The sequence below is a fragment of the Rhipicephalus microplus genome, chromosome 3 (genome assembly GCF_043290135.1).
Source record: "Rhipicephalus microplus isolate Deutch F79 chromosome 3, USDA_Rmic, whole genome shotgun sequence".
Classification (NCBI taxonomy): Eukaryota; Metazoa; Arthropoda; class Arachnida; order Ixodida; family Ixodidae; genus Rhipicephalus; species Rhipicephalus microplus.
The window spans coordinates 28,742,014-28,760,843 of NC_134702.1; the positions used below are offsets into that span (position 1 = coordinate 28,742,014).

At 46.3% G+C, this 18,830-nt stretch overlaps 1 protein-coding gene across 1 annotated transcript in view; it reads left to right on the top strand.

Moving 5' to 3' along the window:
• The window catches only part of LOC142803653 (calmodulin-binding transcription activator 2-like), a 573,461-nt gene that overhangs the window by 380,310 nt on the left and 174,321 nt on the right, over positions 1-18,830 (top strand). The window contains exon 3 of the mRNA XM_075889143.1: positions 6,440-6,537. Coding sequence (XP_075745258.1) covers positions 6,440-6,537 — 98 coding nt within the window. The remainder of the gene's footprint in view (positions 1-6,439; positions 6,538-18,830) is intronic.

Below are 18,830 nucleotides of genomic sequence, written 5' to 3' on the forward strand. Positions count from 1 at the left end.
ATCAGCTTGCGCTTTGTGTGCACATCGATGGCTGCTTCTTCGGGCATGTTTCTAGGAAGGCATTGCTCTGCTTTCCGAACGTCTATGGGGACGTTGACCATTTGACCCTTGATTTCGCGCAGCCATTTGCCGTGCGTTAAACGTCGGATGTTCATGAACGGGAGACGCGGAGCGATTAATCGCTACCTCCCGAGCTCTTGCCTCCGCGGTAGTTTGCTGTCTGCGTAGACGTTGAGCCACCGCATGCCGTGCTCTCGCCTCTGGAGTATAGCAGCTTGCTGGCGTTGTCGCTTTGCCACTGTTCCCGAATTATCGCCTTTGGGCCAGCTTGTTCTGTGCGTTGATGTTGCGTTTTTCCGGCGACAGTACGTTCGCTTTCGTTCCCATCCACGGCAGAAAGAGAACATTTGGTCTGGAACGAGTTTATTCTTCATCGTCATAAGACACAGCACAATGTGCACATGATGCCTTGTAGATGTGTAGCGAGTGCCTCACTTATTTTCAATGGACACTAATTGCAAATACTAAGTCAACGTTGGTTGTTGAAATGAGCGGTCTAGAAACCTCGTGGTGCCTATTTTGAAATGATGAAATGAAGATCATGTTTTAGCGGTGCGCATCGCGTAAGCGCTTTTCAAATCACCCGCCAGAAAGCGGCCTTTCTCACGTCACTGTTGCCGTTCCCAACGTTGTCCGATCTTTAATTCGCGGCCGCTGACACTAGTAACAGAAGAGCGAAAGTAGCGGGAGCCACAACAGCAATGATGGCCGCTGAACAATTTCCTGCTTGCTTAGTTCAATGAGGCCTCGCTACATGGCACCACCTGTCCAGTCTAACCAGGCGAAAGCGGAAATTTCGACCCATTCGCGCTATTCCTCATAGTAACGCCAGTAGGTTCTTTTTTTTATTATTGCAGCTAGTTTGATGACTAGCGATAATTGTTGTCAGACGCTCTCGTGTCATCGAGATCGTATCAAAATATGCCACTCGTGGCGCACGTCAAGGTATACCTTTAGCTTAATTTTTCGGTAAATAGGGCACTACTATTGATAGCATTCCTGTTTTAGACGTTTTGATTCATTGAGCTTTTACTATGACATAAATTTTTATTTGCATTTAGTGTCCCTTTCGTGAAAGTTAGGGTGGGTGTATAGTGGGTGCACCATGCATGTGTTGGCCGGACAACGAATACGCCTAAACTATGAGGTGCTTCGCCCCTAAAATACTCATAATTATTGGGTATTTACGTGTCATGACTACGATATCGCTGTCGTAGAAGGCTTCGGATAATAATATCGCGTGGTGTTCTTTAACTTGCACCTAAATCTAAGCACACGAACCTCTACTTAAGCGAAGCAGACAGGATAACAGCGGTTTACCGAGAGTAAAAATGTAGGTGGTCTGTATTTTAATTCACATTCATAGAAAGCGAAAATTGGAGACGACCTCAAACTTAGTCTTATGAGTCGGCTTGTGTAAATCCACCTCGGTGATCGTGTGCCCTTTTGTATTCCTTTGGGTCAGTTTTGCGCTTAGTCGCACCGCCTATGCGGATCTCGGAGTCCACGTAGAAATAAGCGCGTGGTTCAGGTCTGCTCCACCAGGCGCCGCAACGATTCTCGCTGCTCAAAAGAAAATTGGGTGTTCTTTATAAGAACTCGTTTATTCAACTTTTATTAATTATTTTGAGGGCTGACTGGCCCTTATCGCGAGTAAACTTATGCTCCCATATTATGTATATTCAGTGTAACTCATAACTCAAAGCAGAACAGTTGATTTCGTAGCAATTTCATTTGTTCAAGATAATTTTCTGAACGTTCGGAAATTCAGATGTCATCGACCGGAAGTGCGTTGAAGAGAAAGAAGAGTGCTAGTTGGTTCTCGTGACACTAAAACGAAATTCGAACTGAATAGGCTGTGTTAAGCCTGATGAAGCTAACTGGCTGTCTTTAAAAGTTAGAAAATGGGTGGAAGCGTTGGAACGCTCTTGAGGAAAATAAACGTTGAATAAAGGTGTGACGCGTAAATGTGAAATTTCCGGCTATGTAATTGCAATCAGCTAACGCCATACGGATTGTAAGAAAAGCGCTGAAAAAAGCTCCGTCCTGCTGTGTATATTAAAAAAATGATAAAGAAATTGGTGACGCTGATGATGATGAGAGCATTCAGCTTTAGCCCTGTTTCCAAAGTCGTCTCAGGTAAGGAAGACGGCAAATGGGGGAAAAAGAATTTGCTCTTACCACTGAAAGTGGCCCTGCAGACTGTCACGTCGTTCACCTTTCTTTTTTTTTCTTTTTTTTTCTAGCCGTAACAGTCGGGCAAGAGGCAATAAAACAATGAGTTGCTAGAGCTAGACATTTCGAAATGTACGATGACTTATTGAGCCTCTCCCGTCTTCTGCGATCCGCGAACAATATTATCTCGTTAGCTGCCAGAATTTCTCCCTCGATCTTTTCTTGTTCTTCTTCGTTTTTTTTCTATTACGTGCACTTTAAAAACCTTCACCAACCTTATTCGAATCTCGAGCTTACTTTCTAGCTCTTGCGAAGCGTTGTATATTGTTTCCGACAGACTCAGGTCCCGGAATGCGCTAGATAACCACCTTTGTCGGCTCTTTTACCGAGTACTTTCCCGGTTTATACTATGAAGCTAGTCTGCGTATAATTAGCTATAGCTGCTCAAGGGCGCCTTCAATAATATCCTGACACCCATTATCATCACGCGCGCCTACAAAAATAATAAATGACAATCTTCATGCCGTGCTTCTCCTGTTTTTCACTGGGCTTGAGTATCGCGGTCTGCTCTTTCGCAATTTAATATCCTGGTGAATTCTATTCCCTCTATATAACGCCAGTCCCTTACCCAGTGTTTTGACTCTGTTGTTTTAGATATTCCTTTTGTATTTTTTTTTGCAAACGCAGTATAGCTGACTTAGAGTGCCTGTCTCGTAGTGCGTGTTTTCTTTTTTTTTTCTTTTTTTTCTTTCCGTTGCCAGCAGCCCGCTCCGCAAATGAGCTTTCTAATCTGTACTATTTTTTTCTCTCGTGTTTAGTGAGGTCAGCAATGGCTGGCTTCGAAACTATAGTAAGCGATATTGCGAACTCGATTCTTTTCTGTCGATTGTTTTTGCGATCCTCTTTTCGTTTCGTCACCATGCTGACTACAATGGGTGTAATAGAACGGGGTTAGGAAATCAGCATTTGCCCAGTCATCACGCTTGAGTTATGATTTCGGGGTTATTTCGCTTTCCTACTCGCTGAGACGCGAGACTTTATTGTATATATCCATGCTGGTGATCAAGGCAGCTTATGAAGGTTTTTTTTAGGTTGTCTCCCGGTCGACTTTCGAAAAGAATGAATAAGACAGTACATTGTAACCTAACTTGGCACTGCATGCCGTAAATTCCGGCGCTCTGCGAGAGCCGCATTTGACGCGTTTATATCCCGTTCACCGTAGGATTTACGGTGGTTGTTCAACGAGAAACTTGACGTACTTTACCTGCCTCAGTTTTGTTCTCTTTTGTTAAAAAGACTCGATTACTTTAGCACTAGCACTTCAGCACGGGAGTGTCCTCATCTGTATTTGTTGCTTCGGAAAACAAGTATTTGAGCCAATCATCTGGTTATCACTGTGATGCACTTGTCCGACACCTCTTGATGCGCATAAGTTATTTATTTGGTGTACGCTTTCTACCTGGCTCCCTTTGTTGTAAACAGGAGAGGAAGAAGTGGTGAAATTTTGTGTTGCATATATTACGCGTGGGAAATAATCGTGCGCTTTGATGATATTTCAGCCCCCATGCGCCCCGCCCCTTGCTTCGGATCTGACTTGCCCTGTGACCTTCGATGCTTTATTTTTGTTTTTAAATGCGAAGTTTGCGTACTGCAGACACTTTGATTCTATCTATCTATCTATCTATCTATCTATCTATCTATCTATCTATCTATCTATCTATTTATCTATGTGTAAGTGCTCTCGTGATAACCACTTCAGCTTGGGGTACATAAAAAATAATATGTGAGCGTAAGATGGCTTGACGATGACGACTCCCTGATGATGGCATGAATAATGTCACAATCACGTCGCGTACGTCGTCAATTCAATTTCCGCCTGACAGTGGCACAAACCCGCGGGTGGGTTTGTGCCACTGGTATGCGGGTATGTGCCTCAGCTTATTCACACGTTAATCTACCCATGCAGGAAGGGCGAGAACACACACGTGTAATTTTAACGCGTGAGCGCTAAGAAATAGCTCACTTTGGCAGCGTTAATCCGGTTAATGTAAAGAATAAACATAAATGTCAAATTCCCTGCAGGAATTGAGCCCTAGAATTTCGCTTGGCAATCCAGTATTCTACCACAGAGCCATGCCAGGTCTCGGAACTATTTTTCAAATAGACCGTAATGTTCGGAAAACGTCAATTCTGGTTGCAGTGTTGGCTATCCAATTTTATAAACATGCATTACATATGTTCTTTTATGACACATCCTTCGCGACGGATTAACGTCACTTGTAGTTAGGTGCCGTCCGCTGAAGTTGGTTTACGTAGCAGTGTCCAGGCCTACCATTCTCGCGAGCACCAGCGCTTCGTATCAGCTGACCGCTTCTGGTCCTTCTTATATCCATCTCGCTGGTGGCATCGTTACGCAGCTGTAAACAGCTGGCTACATAAAACACATGCGGCTGTTTAACGTATGTCTGTGCGTGCACTTGTACAAATCTTTAGCGCCACTTCGTGACGTTTCGCTCTATAACAAAATTACAACACAGTCACCTTCCATACGCATGTTTCGCATAACATCGATGTCCACGTGGGAGCTGCCGATTTTCTTTTTTGTTGTTTCTGGGTCAATTTTTCAATCGTTTTCAAGGTTTCTGATAACTACTCCTTCTTACCAGACTTAAATGTTTCACGGTCTGTCCTAGTATACACGACACAGGTTACGACGTGTCACTTTTTTTTTCAATACAGCATGTGTATTGCTCGAGTACACCATGCATGCAACGTGTACGTTCACATGTACAGCATCAATTTTTACGAAAGGGAACACGCGAGCGCGTCGCCTGCGCTCTTCGGCGGCTGCCTACAGCGCCATCAGCCGGTAGATAAAAGAAAGTGCGCCCTCTTTTCGCGACATCACCCGCTAGCGAGAGTACAATTTAGCAGCGCTTCTCCAACGTTCATGGCTTGTTTCGTCCGCTAACGGATCACGTGAAAATTGGACGCGCTTCACTTATCTGTCAGTTAACGGCGCTGTATAGGCAGCCGTGGTATTGCGCAGGGTTCGTTTACACTGTACGTACATGACACACTGTACATGTACAGTGCGCAGCGTACAGTTTTACACTGTACGTACATGACATGCAGTGTCCTGGCATGTATGTTGCTTTTGCCGTCTTGCAGCCACAGTGAAGCAGGAGATGTGTGATTTCCCTTCTTTTTTTTTTTTCGCCCCATTACAGCTACCTACTGTGTAACTCTGTCTATTAAATAAACAAACTCAAACTTGAGACGACAGGAAAAAGAAAAGAAGGAAAGACGCTTGAATTTTGAGCGGTGTAGTGATGTGACGTCACGGTATGTGGGCCACTTTTCATCGATAGTGACGATTCACTACAGAACACTCTGGAGATATCGCGCCATAGTAAATTTTGTCGGTGGTTGGGAAAAATGTTTGTGATTTTAACTTAAGTGTGGGTATAATATTCCCGAGCATTTTTGTTTTCATTATTTCCTAGTATTTGTTTCAACTAACGAATTCGGTATTTTGAAGTAGCCGGCTGTGGTGAGTTAACTGCTTGGGTAATTTTACATTTTCAGTGTAAAAATGAATGCTCAAAGCTTGCCCACCAACAAATTGAACAACAAGCTTTGCATGCTTTAGGCGAAGTTGTGTATTGTAATCATTCTGAATGGCCCGACGCATGGGCATCGTTATATTGCGGTTGTAATTAATTAAATACATTACATCGTTGTACTAATCAATGTTCGTCATTGGCTGCCGCGCACGCAGCTGTTTTCCCTGTTTACCTCAGGCAAGGTGGTCTCCAAAAAAACAACGTGTCTGGTTTCTTTTTGCTGTCGCCTTATCTGACTAGTAGTATTTTATTATTTTCTTCATTGACGTACCCTAAAGGTTACTGTTGAGGGTTTTGGCACAGAAACATGGCAGTGAAACAAGACGGTAAAAAAATACCTTATTAAGACAGAAATTAATATGCGCGCTCATTCATAATCTATTGCCGGCAGCCCTCTACTTTCGACGCGGCCGAACTCCTTTGCGTGCTAATGTGGTCCTCGCGCGCTAATGTGGTGTAGCTCGAACGCAAACCGACTATGCTGCTGCGTATACTTCATTCTTGCTTGCCCGTCAACAGGCGGCTCTAACCCGACTCTTGCCGTTCCCTTTTTTTTTCGTTCCCCGTCTCGTTTTCAGATGCGGATGAGTGCCGTCCCGCGCTTCCCGAGAGCCTGGAGACGATCCCCAAGGCGGATTATCTCCCGACGCAGCGACATCGCTGGAATACAAATGAGGTACGCCCGCTACGGCCTTTTTCTTCTTTCCTTCTCCTCCTTTCCTTTCCTTTTCTTTCCGTGCAGCCCGGAAACTGGCGTGCGTCGTCGCCTATATAGGCGTTCCCTGCCTCCTACGCGCGATTCCCCACTTTCGGTGCTTATATATAGACCGGCCTCGTTTCTCCCAGCGTCTTCTTGTTGTTGTGTCACCCTCACCTATATGTTTGCCTCATCGGCAATCAGTCGTCTTTGGTTGGCTGTCGCGACGCTAGACTACTGGCGGCGTTACGCTGCCGTCGCACCGGCGGCTGCCTCTAGCTGAGCGTATACATCCTGGACCCTGTACGTTCGTCGGCGCTGGCCCGGACAGCCGTATGACGAGCACGGCTCCAATTCGGTCTCGCGCGTGGCATGTGTCTCTGCGACGCAGTTATTGATGCTCCTTGTCCTTGGTTCGCTGCTAATATATATATATATGTGTGTGTGTGTGTGTGTGTGTGTTTATCTATTATCTCCCTCTCTTTTTTTGCCACTTGGCCTACATCTGGCAGGAACGGTGGATCCCGTAATGAGACTACAGGGCTTCCTCTATCCCCAACTCGTGATTCTCTCTCTCTCTCTCTCTCTCTCTCTCTCTCTCGTTTTGGTGATCTTCGGCAAAACATGATCGTAAAAAAAAACATAACAATGGACCCGACTGGACCTATTTATGGAGCACAGCAACGTGCACCTACGGCTTCTTCCCCGTGCCTTAAACGTCGGGAAATATCCAACGCACTGTGGTAAAGCGCGCGGCGATTGTAAGGGAAGGATCGAACAAAAGGCGGGATTGATGAGCGCGTTGAGAGTCTTCGCGGTAGTTATTTATCAACGAGGCCCGCATTGATGCCACGGATGTGTATAGAAACAAAGGCGAAAAAAATCTCCGAAGTGCGTATGTGCGTGTGCGCGCGTGTGTGCGCGTGCGTGAATGGAAAGTTATGACTGTACACACTGCTCGAGCTTTTTTTTCCTTAAAGAACATTTGTTTCCGCATTCGCTTCTCGTATCCGGTAACTCCTTTCTTCCTCAGTCGTGCTGTATTGTCAACACGAGTACAGCTGTTCGGTGGCTTGACGTGCGTGAGAGTCCATTTATCAGCCATTGGGCAGTGGGTATATAGCTAAGGAAACGAACAACTTGTTTTTTTTTCTTGTGTATATTGTGTTCGTACGTAACGTGTGAATGTCTATTTTCCACCGGCCTTCCTTCAACCATATTTCTCTCTTTGTGTGTTTGGTGGGAAAGAACATTGCTTCGTATTGAGTGTGTTGTTCATCAAAATCATGTCTTCTTCGCAGTAAAAGTCACGAGGCATGAGCGAAAACGTGGCGTGTCGGGATATCATAACTTAAAATAACAGTCACCGCCTCTTTGAAGCTACCACCACTGTTGTGATTATACGTAGTTATCGTCACGGCGTCATTGCCATCTTGTTGTACCATATCACCCGCCACGGGTGATGGTACGACAAAGCAGCCGAGTGGCTAAGGCACTCGGCAGCTGACACGCAGGTTGCGGGATCGAATCCCAGCCACATTTTTTATATAGAGGCGTAGATGCTTGACACCAGTGGGCTTTTTTAATTCAGTTGTACGTTGAGGAAACCCAGTTCGTCGAAATTTCCGGAGCCCTTCACTACGGCATTTCTCATAATCATGTGGTGGTTTTGGGACGTGAAGCCCAAACAATTATTATTATTATTATTATTATTATTATTATTATTATTATTATTATTATTATTATTATTATTATTATTATTATTATTATTATTATTATTATTGTCGTACCATCATCGTCGTCGTTTTCCTAACCTTTGTCGTCATTGCTATTGAATCAGTTGTAATCTGAACTTTCGGGAAAGTTGGAAACTTGAACGTCCTGCTAAATTTCGTGAGCCATTCTGACATGGCAACATAGTCGAACGTAGCGCATTATGTAGTAACGAAGTACTTTTAACCCTCAATATGCGTAGTGTTTGCATTTGTCAAGAAAAAATACTGATGGTTTGAGTGAAAACCAGCTAGCACAACTGTCAATCACAGTTGAGGGGCAGATGCGTCGTAGTTCTATGGGCGGAGCTTGCTTTTCTTAGGCTGTAACCGCTTATAGAATGATAACTAAAGAGACAAAAAAAAGAGTGCTAGTAAGCCGCCGCAGTAAAAAGCTACAAATTCCAAGTCTCAGTTCTTACCAACAGCCCACGTTAAAGACTGTATAGTACCGGGAATACCGGGAACAAGTTTATTTCTTTGCTGCAGTCTGCAATGATAGTGTCCATCTACTCATACATACTATCTCGTCTTGCAAAATTGCCGTATCCAGGCTGCCTGGAAAGAGCGAGAAGGAAGAGAAGATAGGGACGTTAACTGGTAGCCCGTCTCGTTACCTACCCGTTTCGAGAGTAAAGGTTAATAGGCGACAAGGAAGACGGAAGAAAAGGTGGGACGCGCGCACTTTGGAAAGCACATCATACAGATGGTCGCACAGATCTGTTCACTTCAAGCATTTTAGCAGTGCTCTCGTTTTCTCTGGGAAAAGAAAAGAAGAAAAGAATAAGAATAGAAGAAAATCAGGAAGGGCAACCTCGGCTGGTCTGGTAGGCTTCCCTACACCGTAGAAGAAGGGAGGAGGAAGCAACAAAAAGGGAGAAGGCAGGGAGGTTAACCAGAAAGACATCTGGTTGGCTACCCTACACTGGGGGATTAAGGAAGGGGACAAGAAAGACGAGAAAGAGGGGAGAGAGGGAAAAAAGGGGGTGGGGGAGAGACTGACAGTAATTTCACTGCAGCGTGTAGAACTCTACCGCATGTCAGAGGCGTTCACACAAGCCTGTCTTTCTCAGGAAACGCAGCAGGGCTTTCACTGCCTTGTGGGCTGTCGAGGCATGTGTACGTTGCTGTAATAGCACCTGCACAGAAAGAGGCCGATCATCCAGTCGCCGCATTGCGTTGGCAAGTACTTGTCTATCTGAGGCAAATCGAGGACAATGACACAGCAGGTGTTCGATATTTTCGTCGGTGCCGCAAACATCGCACGCCGCATTTTCAGTAATTCCGATTAACGTGGTATAAGGAGAAGAAGGAGGGTGAAGGAAACTTATAGAGGAGGAGAGAAAGGTCGATGTTTGCGCCTGCTTGGAAGAGTACGGGAAATCACCTCCTGGGATATCACCGCAAAGATTTCTATCTGATGAACCTTCTTTGCGCGAAGCGACAAAACGTAGAGGACACGGTAATTTTGCGCAAACTAAGTTCATCACGTTTGACGAGCTAGCTCACTGTCTGCTTTTTCTTTATCCCTTTTTAGTTTTTTTTTTCCGAATCTCTTTTCTTCGCCGCCTCAGAGAAGAATCGCCATTCACGTTGACGAGCACGCGGGTGCGTTAACGTCTCTGGGTCGACGAGGCTCGTCACCCGATGAAAACTACTCGACCCAGCCGTCGCACCGGCACGACGTTGAACACGTCCCGGGAGCTGCGCCTTCGTACGCAGGTCCGCTTGTTGAGCACGATCGCGGCTGGCCCACCGTCCTGTTCCATCTCCACGACGCGAATCGTAAGATCTTATTGAAGGGGGTTCCTTCCCATCACGGTTCTCTCCCTTCAGTGCACTCGTCGCAGCAATGGCCGAGAAGGGAATACCGAGTGACCACGGACGGTGGTCTCGCTGGGAGAGCCACTTAGGCCCCACGTCAACAAGACGGCGAGAAGAGAGCTCTTGCCGTCGAAACGAAAAAGAGAAAAACCCAAGACGGTTCCTCGAGTCTGCGCTGCCTGCCATCATTGCTATGTGCCTTTCAGTGCTTCGTAGGATCGCGAGACCCTTCCTCCGGTCGTGGGTGACTGGTCGCTGTCATGACTTGTACTCCTCCGATCGAGAGAACTCTGGCGCGTTGGCAGCCGTAACTCCGTCAAGTTGCTTTCGGAGTCTGCTGCCCTTTGACGCGTCTCCGTTCCTGCATGCAGATTTATCTCGCTCGTATATATATAGAAGGACTCCGCGCTTGTGTGGGTCTCGAAAGGTAAGTTGTTTTTACTTTGCCCGTTTTCTCCTCCTTTCTTCGAGGGGTCAGGCGAATTCTTCGGCCTCTCTGCAGAATAAACAGTCGGGATGGGGATGCTCTATGAAACGCTGAATAGAATATTCTGGTCTATTTCTTTCTCTCTCTCTCCCCTCTTTCTTTCTTTTTTTTCCCCCTGCAGTCGTCCCACTTTTTTTTTGTTCTCCTTTCTATCGCGTCGATTTCGAGGCAGCCCATTTTAGCAATGTGTTACACTGCGCACGTTTGTCACCTCGTTTGTATTGGGTGGTGAGAATGGAGCATCTGATGAGCGGTCTGCTCCGAAAAAAAACCTCCTTCACTATCTCTCGTTGCGTGCTGTTCTTTAGTAGCCCGTCTTTCCGCTTACGCTTCTCGGGTTTTCTTCCTTTTCGTATCACGAATGCCGCTTTTTTTTTTTTGTCGTTAAACCCATCGTACAGCCCTACTGGCCGCGGAACTCGCAAATAGAGGCAAACGCTTAAGTGTCGGAAAGCTTTGCGCATTCTGTATACATATTCCATGAACTAAGCAGTGGGACATTACGGCTTGAATTGGTACAGCCTACCTTCTCAGGCAAGTGGCCCTGCGTTATACAGGAGAGCACCGACTGATCGTTTTACTTTACTCAATGCCGCGATAACCGCGGAAACATCTTCAAATGTCGAGTGCCTAAGGCCACTCACTCCCTTGATGCCAGTGAACCGCAGTTTCTCATTCTCCGTCGGCCTGCTGGCAAAGCTAGTTTTAAATATTCACCGTTCATAAGAACATAAAAGTGGGCGAGTTTGTCCAGTCTTTGAGAGCGCTCATCTTGTCCATTCCTTCTCGCGTATGTTGTCTGGTTTGTGCTCTCAGGTATCTTTATGTTCACTGTTGACTCATTCCTAGTAATTGAGAGATGCATAAATGGAAGGAACAATTACCAGTTGTGAATGCCAGATGAACTCTGCCGCAATACCCTCACCACCACTACGTCCATACACCTCAGTAGACTAGAAAGTTGGGCTTGTTGGAATTCTTGCATGATTGCTGCTGCTCTAAAGACGAAGACGAAAAAACACAAAGACACTGGACGAACTCTCGTTCAGTGCACTCTGCTGTAAGTCTTCGTCTTTATCGCTACATTAGCCATGCATTCTAAGTTCGATAAAATCAAATCAAGACGTATTTTATTGAGGCGTAATCATGGAGAATGTACGGGAAGTTCTCGGACCAATAGCGTATGTGGCTAGGCGCATGTACAACATAAATAACGATGCCCCGCGGAGCCGTATACCAGCTGCGCCATCTACGCATAAGTCGCAAAACTGGCCGGGAGAGGCGAGGCATGTAGGGAAAGGCATTTCATATAAACCGAGAGGGGGACGACGACGTGCAGTTTGCTTTCAGTTAATGCGCACGCTGCGAATATTTACTGTTCAACTACGCACAAGAGAAATTTCCCACCGGCACTACATTGCAGATCCCCTGCAATGTAGTGCCCTGTGTATATATATATCCGCCCTGTCTTTATATATATATATATATATATATATATATATATATATATATATATATATATATATATATATATATATATATATATATATATATATATATATATATAGACAGGGCGGCCGGTGAAGCAGTCTTTTTTTTTTTTTATCAAGAAACTTGCTAGCAGGCGCTCCCTGCGTCGGCGTTCTCTCGCTGGTGAGGGCGCTTTCTCGTTTCTTGCGAACTGTTAGTTCAGCCAACGCCTCCTCTATGAAGATGCCTGCTGCATGAGAAAAAAAAAACAGCTGCCACACCCTTTCCCTCCTTCAATTTGAAATTGTTCTCGGTCGCTAGCGTCACCTGTGGCGGACGGTGCAACAACGCAGCACTTTGCATATCCTCCGAAACAGTGGTGCACAGTTGCAGGTCTCGAACAACTCTCGACTGACGCGCCCCTATGGGCCGCAGATGAAAAACGCTTAGCTGGTACTGCCGGTAGCCGTGATGATAGTATCGGTCGCGTGTGCCACCGCGCGGAGCTTGTTTAAAACTGAAGGCAAGCCAACTCCGCTGGGAGCGCGAGCCATTCCTCAGGCATCTTTCTAGAGGAGGCGTTGGTTCAGCGTTCGTCGCTCAAACAACGTTTTCGCTCTCTCTCACCTCACGGTGAACGCTCTGAGGCGGTGGCGCCCTCTCTTGCGCCAAGCAAATAGACCGTCACCAGACGAAGTGGTTCTTGAGAGAAAGGAAGAGAAAAGTGAGCCCCGTTATTGTCTGCTTCAGTGAGCGACACCGCCACAGAGCTCACAAAGGGATGGGGGTAAGGAGGGATAAAAGAGTAGAAGTAAAGGTATAGGAAAGAGGAAGAAGAAGCAACAACAAACTGAGGGGATAGGAGAGACAGGAAAGATGGAAGAACGGTCACTGGAGTCCGAGGACGGGGTACACTTGCGAGAGATGGTGTCGGCGTCTGTAGATGGCGTAGAGCAGGACCAGTAAATCAGAGCTGCGCTGTCGTCGAAGGTCGTCGGCGACAGGAGATGACGTAGGACGAGCCCAGTCGGCCAGCGCTACGATGACGCCGAAGGTCGCGAGCGCGCGGAGCGCGCGGGCGCACAACCGGTCGGCACGAAATCCAGGGAGCGTCTCCTCTCCCGTCACCAGACGACGCACGTCGACACTCCTAGACCCTAGGTATTTCGCCCCTAAATGTTGACCACCAGTTGCCTAACTGGGTCGCCTTCTCAGACTGTTCCGTCCGTATTCCGTCTGTCTCATCGTCGTCATAGTCCTCTCCTGCCCACTTGCGCTTCTCTCGTTTTCTTCTTCTTCGCGTGTCAAACGCCGCCCCCCCCTCCCCCCTTTTTTTTTTGGTACTTCTCGGTTTCTTTGCCGCCAGGCTCCATCGTTGAGCTGCACTTTTCGTCGCACCGCGCGCGTACCCGGTTGGTCCCACTGGCCCGACACGCAAACCACTCTTCCTATTTCTGAGAGTGACGGCGCAGGTCGGTGCAAGGCCGTCTCTTCCATCGGTTATCTAGAACCAGCTGCGGTGACACTCTATGAGCCCGCTCAGCGATCGACCCACCGAACGACCATCTAGCCAGACCTCGCCGAGGGAAATGTGAAGTGACGGGTGTAGCGTAGCGCCTGCGTCTTCGCCGTCAGCGGCCATTGCTTGTTTCCGAGTAATGGGCTTTTGTCGCCAGTTTCGACGCTCTGCGAAGCTCTCTCTCTCTCTTAATCCTTTTTGCTTACTTCTTGTCCGTTTTTATGGCACGTGTGTTGCAAGAGCAATTCTTCTTTTTCGGAGAATCTCATTCCTACCGTGCCTCATCTAACGTTTCTTCATACCCCTATTTTTCGATATTAGCTCCATATTGCGTGAAGCAACAAGTCTGGCGGGGAAAGAATAGTGGCGACGGGGGGCGAGGGGCAGGGATAATAAAGGGGGAAGAGGTGTGGCGTGACACGAAGAAATATGAACACGTCTAGTCCGCTTTTTTTTTCTTTTGTAATAACGATGCACCATCTCGTGTTCGTCGTCTGGATGCCGCGTTTTCCTTTCTTTTCGAGCCCTTTCATCTTCTTCCGTAGCACATGTACTCTCGTGTATCTCCCCCCTTTTCTTTGTAATCCGCCTGTTTTCTCGCGTGTTTCTTTCTTTTTTTTTCGTTGTTCTTTAGCTCATTTCTTTTGCCACAAAAGAGCTCCTTGTGGCGGTGACAGGATATCAAAGGCAACGTCGTTCTCACGCAGAGTGAACGCCACGTAATCAGCGGGAAACAGTGCCCGCATGGTGGCGCTTCCTCCTCGATTTCTTGCGAATTTGAGAAGCGATCGAGAGAAATTGGGGGAGGAGCGTTGGGCTAGGAAGGTTTTCAGCTACTTGTACATGAAGAATGTCGGTACGAAATGGAAGAAGCGAACCAGGAAATTGACTGGTAAATACTTAGAAAACAGCAGGTGCTCAAACCAAAAAGAACTATCGGTTAAGAAGAAAGTGAAGGAAACGGACCCCAACATGTGAAGAATTGGCATGATTAAGAAGTCCGCACTGGAGATCTATCGAACTTTTAAGCAGGAAATCGCCAAGGAAAGGATCTATGATAATACTCGGGGTAGTTCTCTACTGTTTGAGGCCAGGACGGGAGTAATGTGAACCAAGACATGTCGGGCCAAATACGAAGGGGTAGACACGGTATGCAGTGCATGTGGAGAGGAGAAGGAAACTGCCGAACACTTGCTAAAGTTCTGTAAAGGGCTTCACCCTATAGTTCAGGATGATAGCGCAGAGTTTTTCAAAGCACTAGGATTTAGGGACAGGGAGGGCAAAATAGACTTTAAGCGGGTAGAATTAACTAGAAGAAGGTTATCTGATCGGTGGCTAAATTCAAGGCACGAGTGTAAACTAAACCTTCACTGCAAAGTACCAGCCTTCAACATCACTATTTAAAGGGGGAAAAGATGAATCTATTGGTTTGTTCACTAAGTATTACGGCTAGGTGGCGTTAGCAGCCGCCCGATCTAAAGAGTACAGCCACACCCATCCATCCATCTATCCTTGCTCTTCTTTCTCGGCGCTCGTGACCGACTTTGGCTGCGACGGCGACACGAGCTTTGATTTGTCGTCAAGTAGTATACCGTTGTCATATGAATATTTCCAGTCGTATTGGAGAATTACGTGGTATTTGTTTATTTATTCATTTATTTCCATACTGTTAGTTAACTTGGTTGACCGTTTTTGTTTGTTTATTCATTTATTTGCATACTGTTAGTTAACTTGGTTGGTCGTTTTTTTTGTTTGCTTGTTTGGTTTATTGATTCATCACATTTTTTATCTCTCTCCATTGAGGAGAAGAAGTCTATCTGCAAGCTACCAATTTACTTTGCTTGTTCTGTGGTGAATGAAAATTTGCTACCTTTGCACCACGGCAATGAAATGTGACTTTTGCGAAGTGGTGCTCGACCCCCTTCGGGATTTATAAGATTACTGTTGCGGCGTACAAGCTGTGCTCTCACGAAAACGTATGAAAACTGCCGCCATTCAATGTATGAGTTCAATTCCGTGCTATCGCCGATTAATTTTAAACAATACAGCTGCGCATGTCTAAATCTTTTGCCGTGAAATTTGTTCCCCGTAAGTGTTCGTGGCTGAATTGGCCTGGTGCGTCCCTGTACAAGCACACCCGCATGTGTGACATTAAGCGATATCTGTTACATTATTATACGCCTCTATTTACAATGGAGACACATATTGTGCAACTATACTCGCGTCATTGCCTAACGTATGGAAGCATCTTAGGACGTATCAAGGAGCAACCGCTGCGTTGTGCGTAGAGAAAAAAAGCAGACCACCTCGCTTGCTTCACGAGCAATGTACGGCGTAGTGTATGAATGAATTATTCAGCCGAAAGCTTTATAAGGCTAAGAATGTTGATAGGCTTTGCGAGAATCGGTGAGACCCGATTGTGCTTTGCACGACTTTGTCGGCGATGGTGTTAACTTGAATGATGAAAAAATAAAAGTAATAAAAGTCGCTCAAAAGTCGAGTGGTGTTCACGTTTCTCACCGCACCAGTCATCCGCAGCGAAACGCTTCCTGCTAAAATTTCTGGAAGCCCGTGTTTGTTTCAACAACATGTAATTAATCGATATAAAATCGAATAATGTGTAAATTATGCCCGAAACTGTACTCGTAAGCACGCCCCTTATACAGTGTCTCCTTCGGGAGACCCGAAAAATTGAAAAGTGACTGAATTTCATGTCAGTCGGTGTGCCAAAGATCACAATAACTCGCTGTCAGATGACGTCGTTATAGAAGCCGTCATGTGGTGACGTCATTGTTCTCAGTCAGTCACTCACTCAGTTAGTCATTTATTATTCTTGCGCAATAAAATGTTACAGAATAATATACAGACGAGGGTCCCACCGTCGAAGACTGCAGCGGGTCCCTCGTCCCCCTGCAGTCTTCGACTGCAATTTGTGACTTCACAAATTGTCACATATATGTCACATCGCCGAAGCAGTCTTGGAAAGACGTCACACCATGACATCGAATCAGCCCTCGGTTTGTCTGGGATGTTTTATAGTCCGAAAGACCGAAATAACCTTGAAGACCTGGGTTGCCGAACGTCCATATTCGACTTCTGCAGCCTTTATTTATTATTTTTTCTTTCATTTCCCACCCGTGGGCAGGTGGCGGCTGTCGATGGTAGTCGAACCCGCTACTTCCTACACAACAGCAAAGTGCTGGAAGCGCTGTGCACAGTGATCTGTGTTTCTGAGAACGTTTAATTAAAACTTATCCGAAAGCACTTGTTTTGTACTCGAAGTCGGTTCGCGCGACGAGCCGTCTAAGGACATAGAAACAAAGAGAGAAAAACATTTAAAAAATGTGGCATCAGCGTTGAATAACGGCCGTACATTGAAAAGTGATTCAGTCTGAAAAAGCGGAGAACCTGGAAAAAACGCCGAACAACAAATGGAAAAGGAAGAAAAAGCATAAACACTATTACCAGCGGGGCAGCAGTATAGTGTGGTACAGTCTCCGTAGCTCGTGTGAGTTGGGACGTTAATCAAAGCATCGCTCTCTCGACGCTGCCAGGGTGATCGGTTTCTCGTTAGCGCTGTAACGAACCCTCGCCACCGCCTCTTCAGTGCGACTGACGTCGGGAACGATGGAACGGCGCCCCGCCGAGGAACACCGTGCACGGTCATTAGTGCTCACTTTTGTTTCGTGCGCGCGCTTGTGCCGATTCTGTTGTGTACTTGACCCGGCTCCCTTTGTTTCCGCCGTGAGGTGTATAAAGCCCTCAGTCGATGTCCGATACCGTTTGACCCCGTTTTCTGTGCCCACATGTGCTGTTTCTGTTTGTTTGTTTTGTGCCAGCTCCGCAGAGGGGAACATTTATCTCGAAACTACGCATTTCCGGTTTCTTGTCTCCCGCTTTAGCCCGGTTTTTCATCTTGCTTTTTCTCTGTCTCTTTTACGAGATTTCTTCTTTGCAAGAGTGGTAGTAGGATGTTTTTTTTTTCGGGGGGGGGGGGGGGGGTAGGATACTCATGACAAGCGAATTTCTTTAGGGGCAGAGGAGGGCGGCAGGTATGTAAAACTTCATTTATTCATTCATTCATTCATTCATTCACTTACTCTGGCACATCACAGTGCCACTTAGGCATCGCTGGGGGAGGGTTAGAGAGCAATTTGAACAACTGTGGTAGTCCACCATGAAAAAATGCATTGAGTGTAACAAACTTACACATTTTGTTTGGCTCTGTTCTCTTTAAAAAAGGTGATTGATAATTGATATGTGGGGTTTAACGTCCCAAAACCATTATATGATTATGAGAGACGCCGTAGTGGAGGGCTTCGGGAATTTCGACCACCTGGGGTTCTTTAACGTGCACCCAAATCTGAGAACACGGCCTACAACATTTCCGCCTCCACCGGAAATGCAGCCGCCGCAGCCGGGATTCGATCCCACGACCTGCGAGTCAGCAACGGAGTGCCTTAACCACTAGACCACTGCGGCGGGGCTTTAAAAAAAAAAAGGTGAGGGGGGCATAAATTTTCACAGGTGGAGAGTGGAGAGGTGGAGAGTTTTACCTGGCGTGAGTATTTCCTTAATTATTTTTTATTCTACTGCAGCAGATGTTATTTTCTCCGGTGGTAATGTCTTCTGGTACGTGCTCTTCCCAGAACTTTCTTAGCGCAGCGTAGCGCTGGTGATCTCACCCCTAGCATGTTTCACGAATAAGTTAATATGAAATGAGACTCTACTGCCCCCTATGGCGGTCACTGAAACCTTGCCGGGGTGATTTGATGAATATGTTCTTACTTATTCGTATCAGTTCGTAAACCGGGGTAAAAAAACAACAACAAGGAATTGTCGCCACTATGACGCTGCTTTAGTGTCCGTGGACCGCTTACGTTTACGTACATCAAACTTCTAAAATAGCGAAGCCGCTTCACGAAGGCTACACTTTCTAGGGAGCGAGAGTATGTCAGAGATGAAGTGAACGTGGGGTAGGTTAACGAGGTGCATGTCCGGCTTATTGCGCTGAATTGTAAGCGAATGAATATAGCAAGCAAAATAGAGATCAAAAGACAGCACTAGTGGTGCGCACGCATGAAGATGCGTATAGCATGGCGGCAAATATTTTGAGAATGAATATTGCCTTTCTGTTATGACTCGGGGCTCTTCTCGCGTTTCGCGACATCGGCGTGGTGCTTTCCGACGTATTGACGCG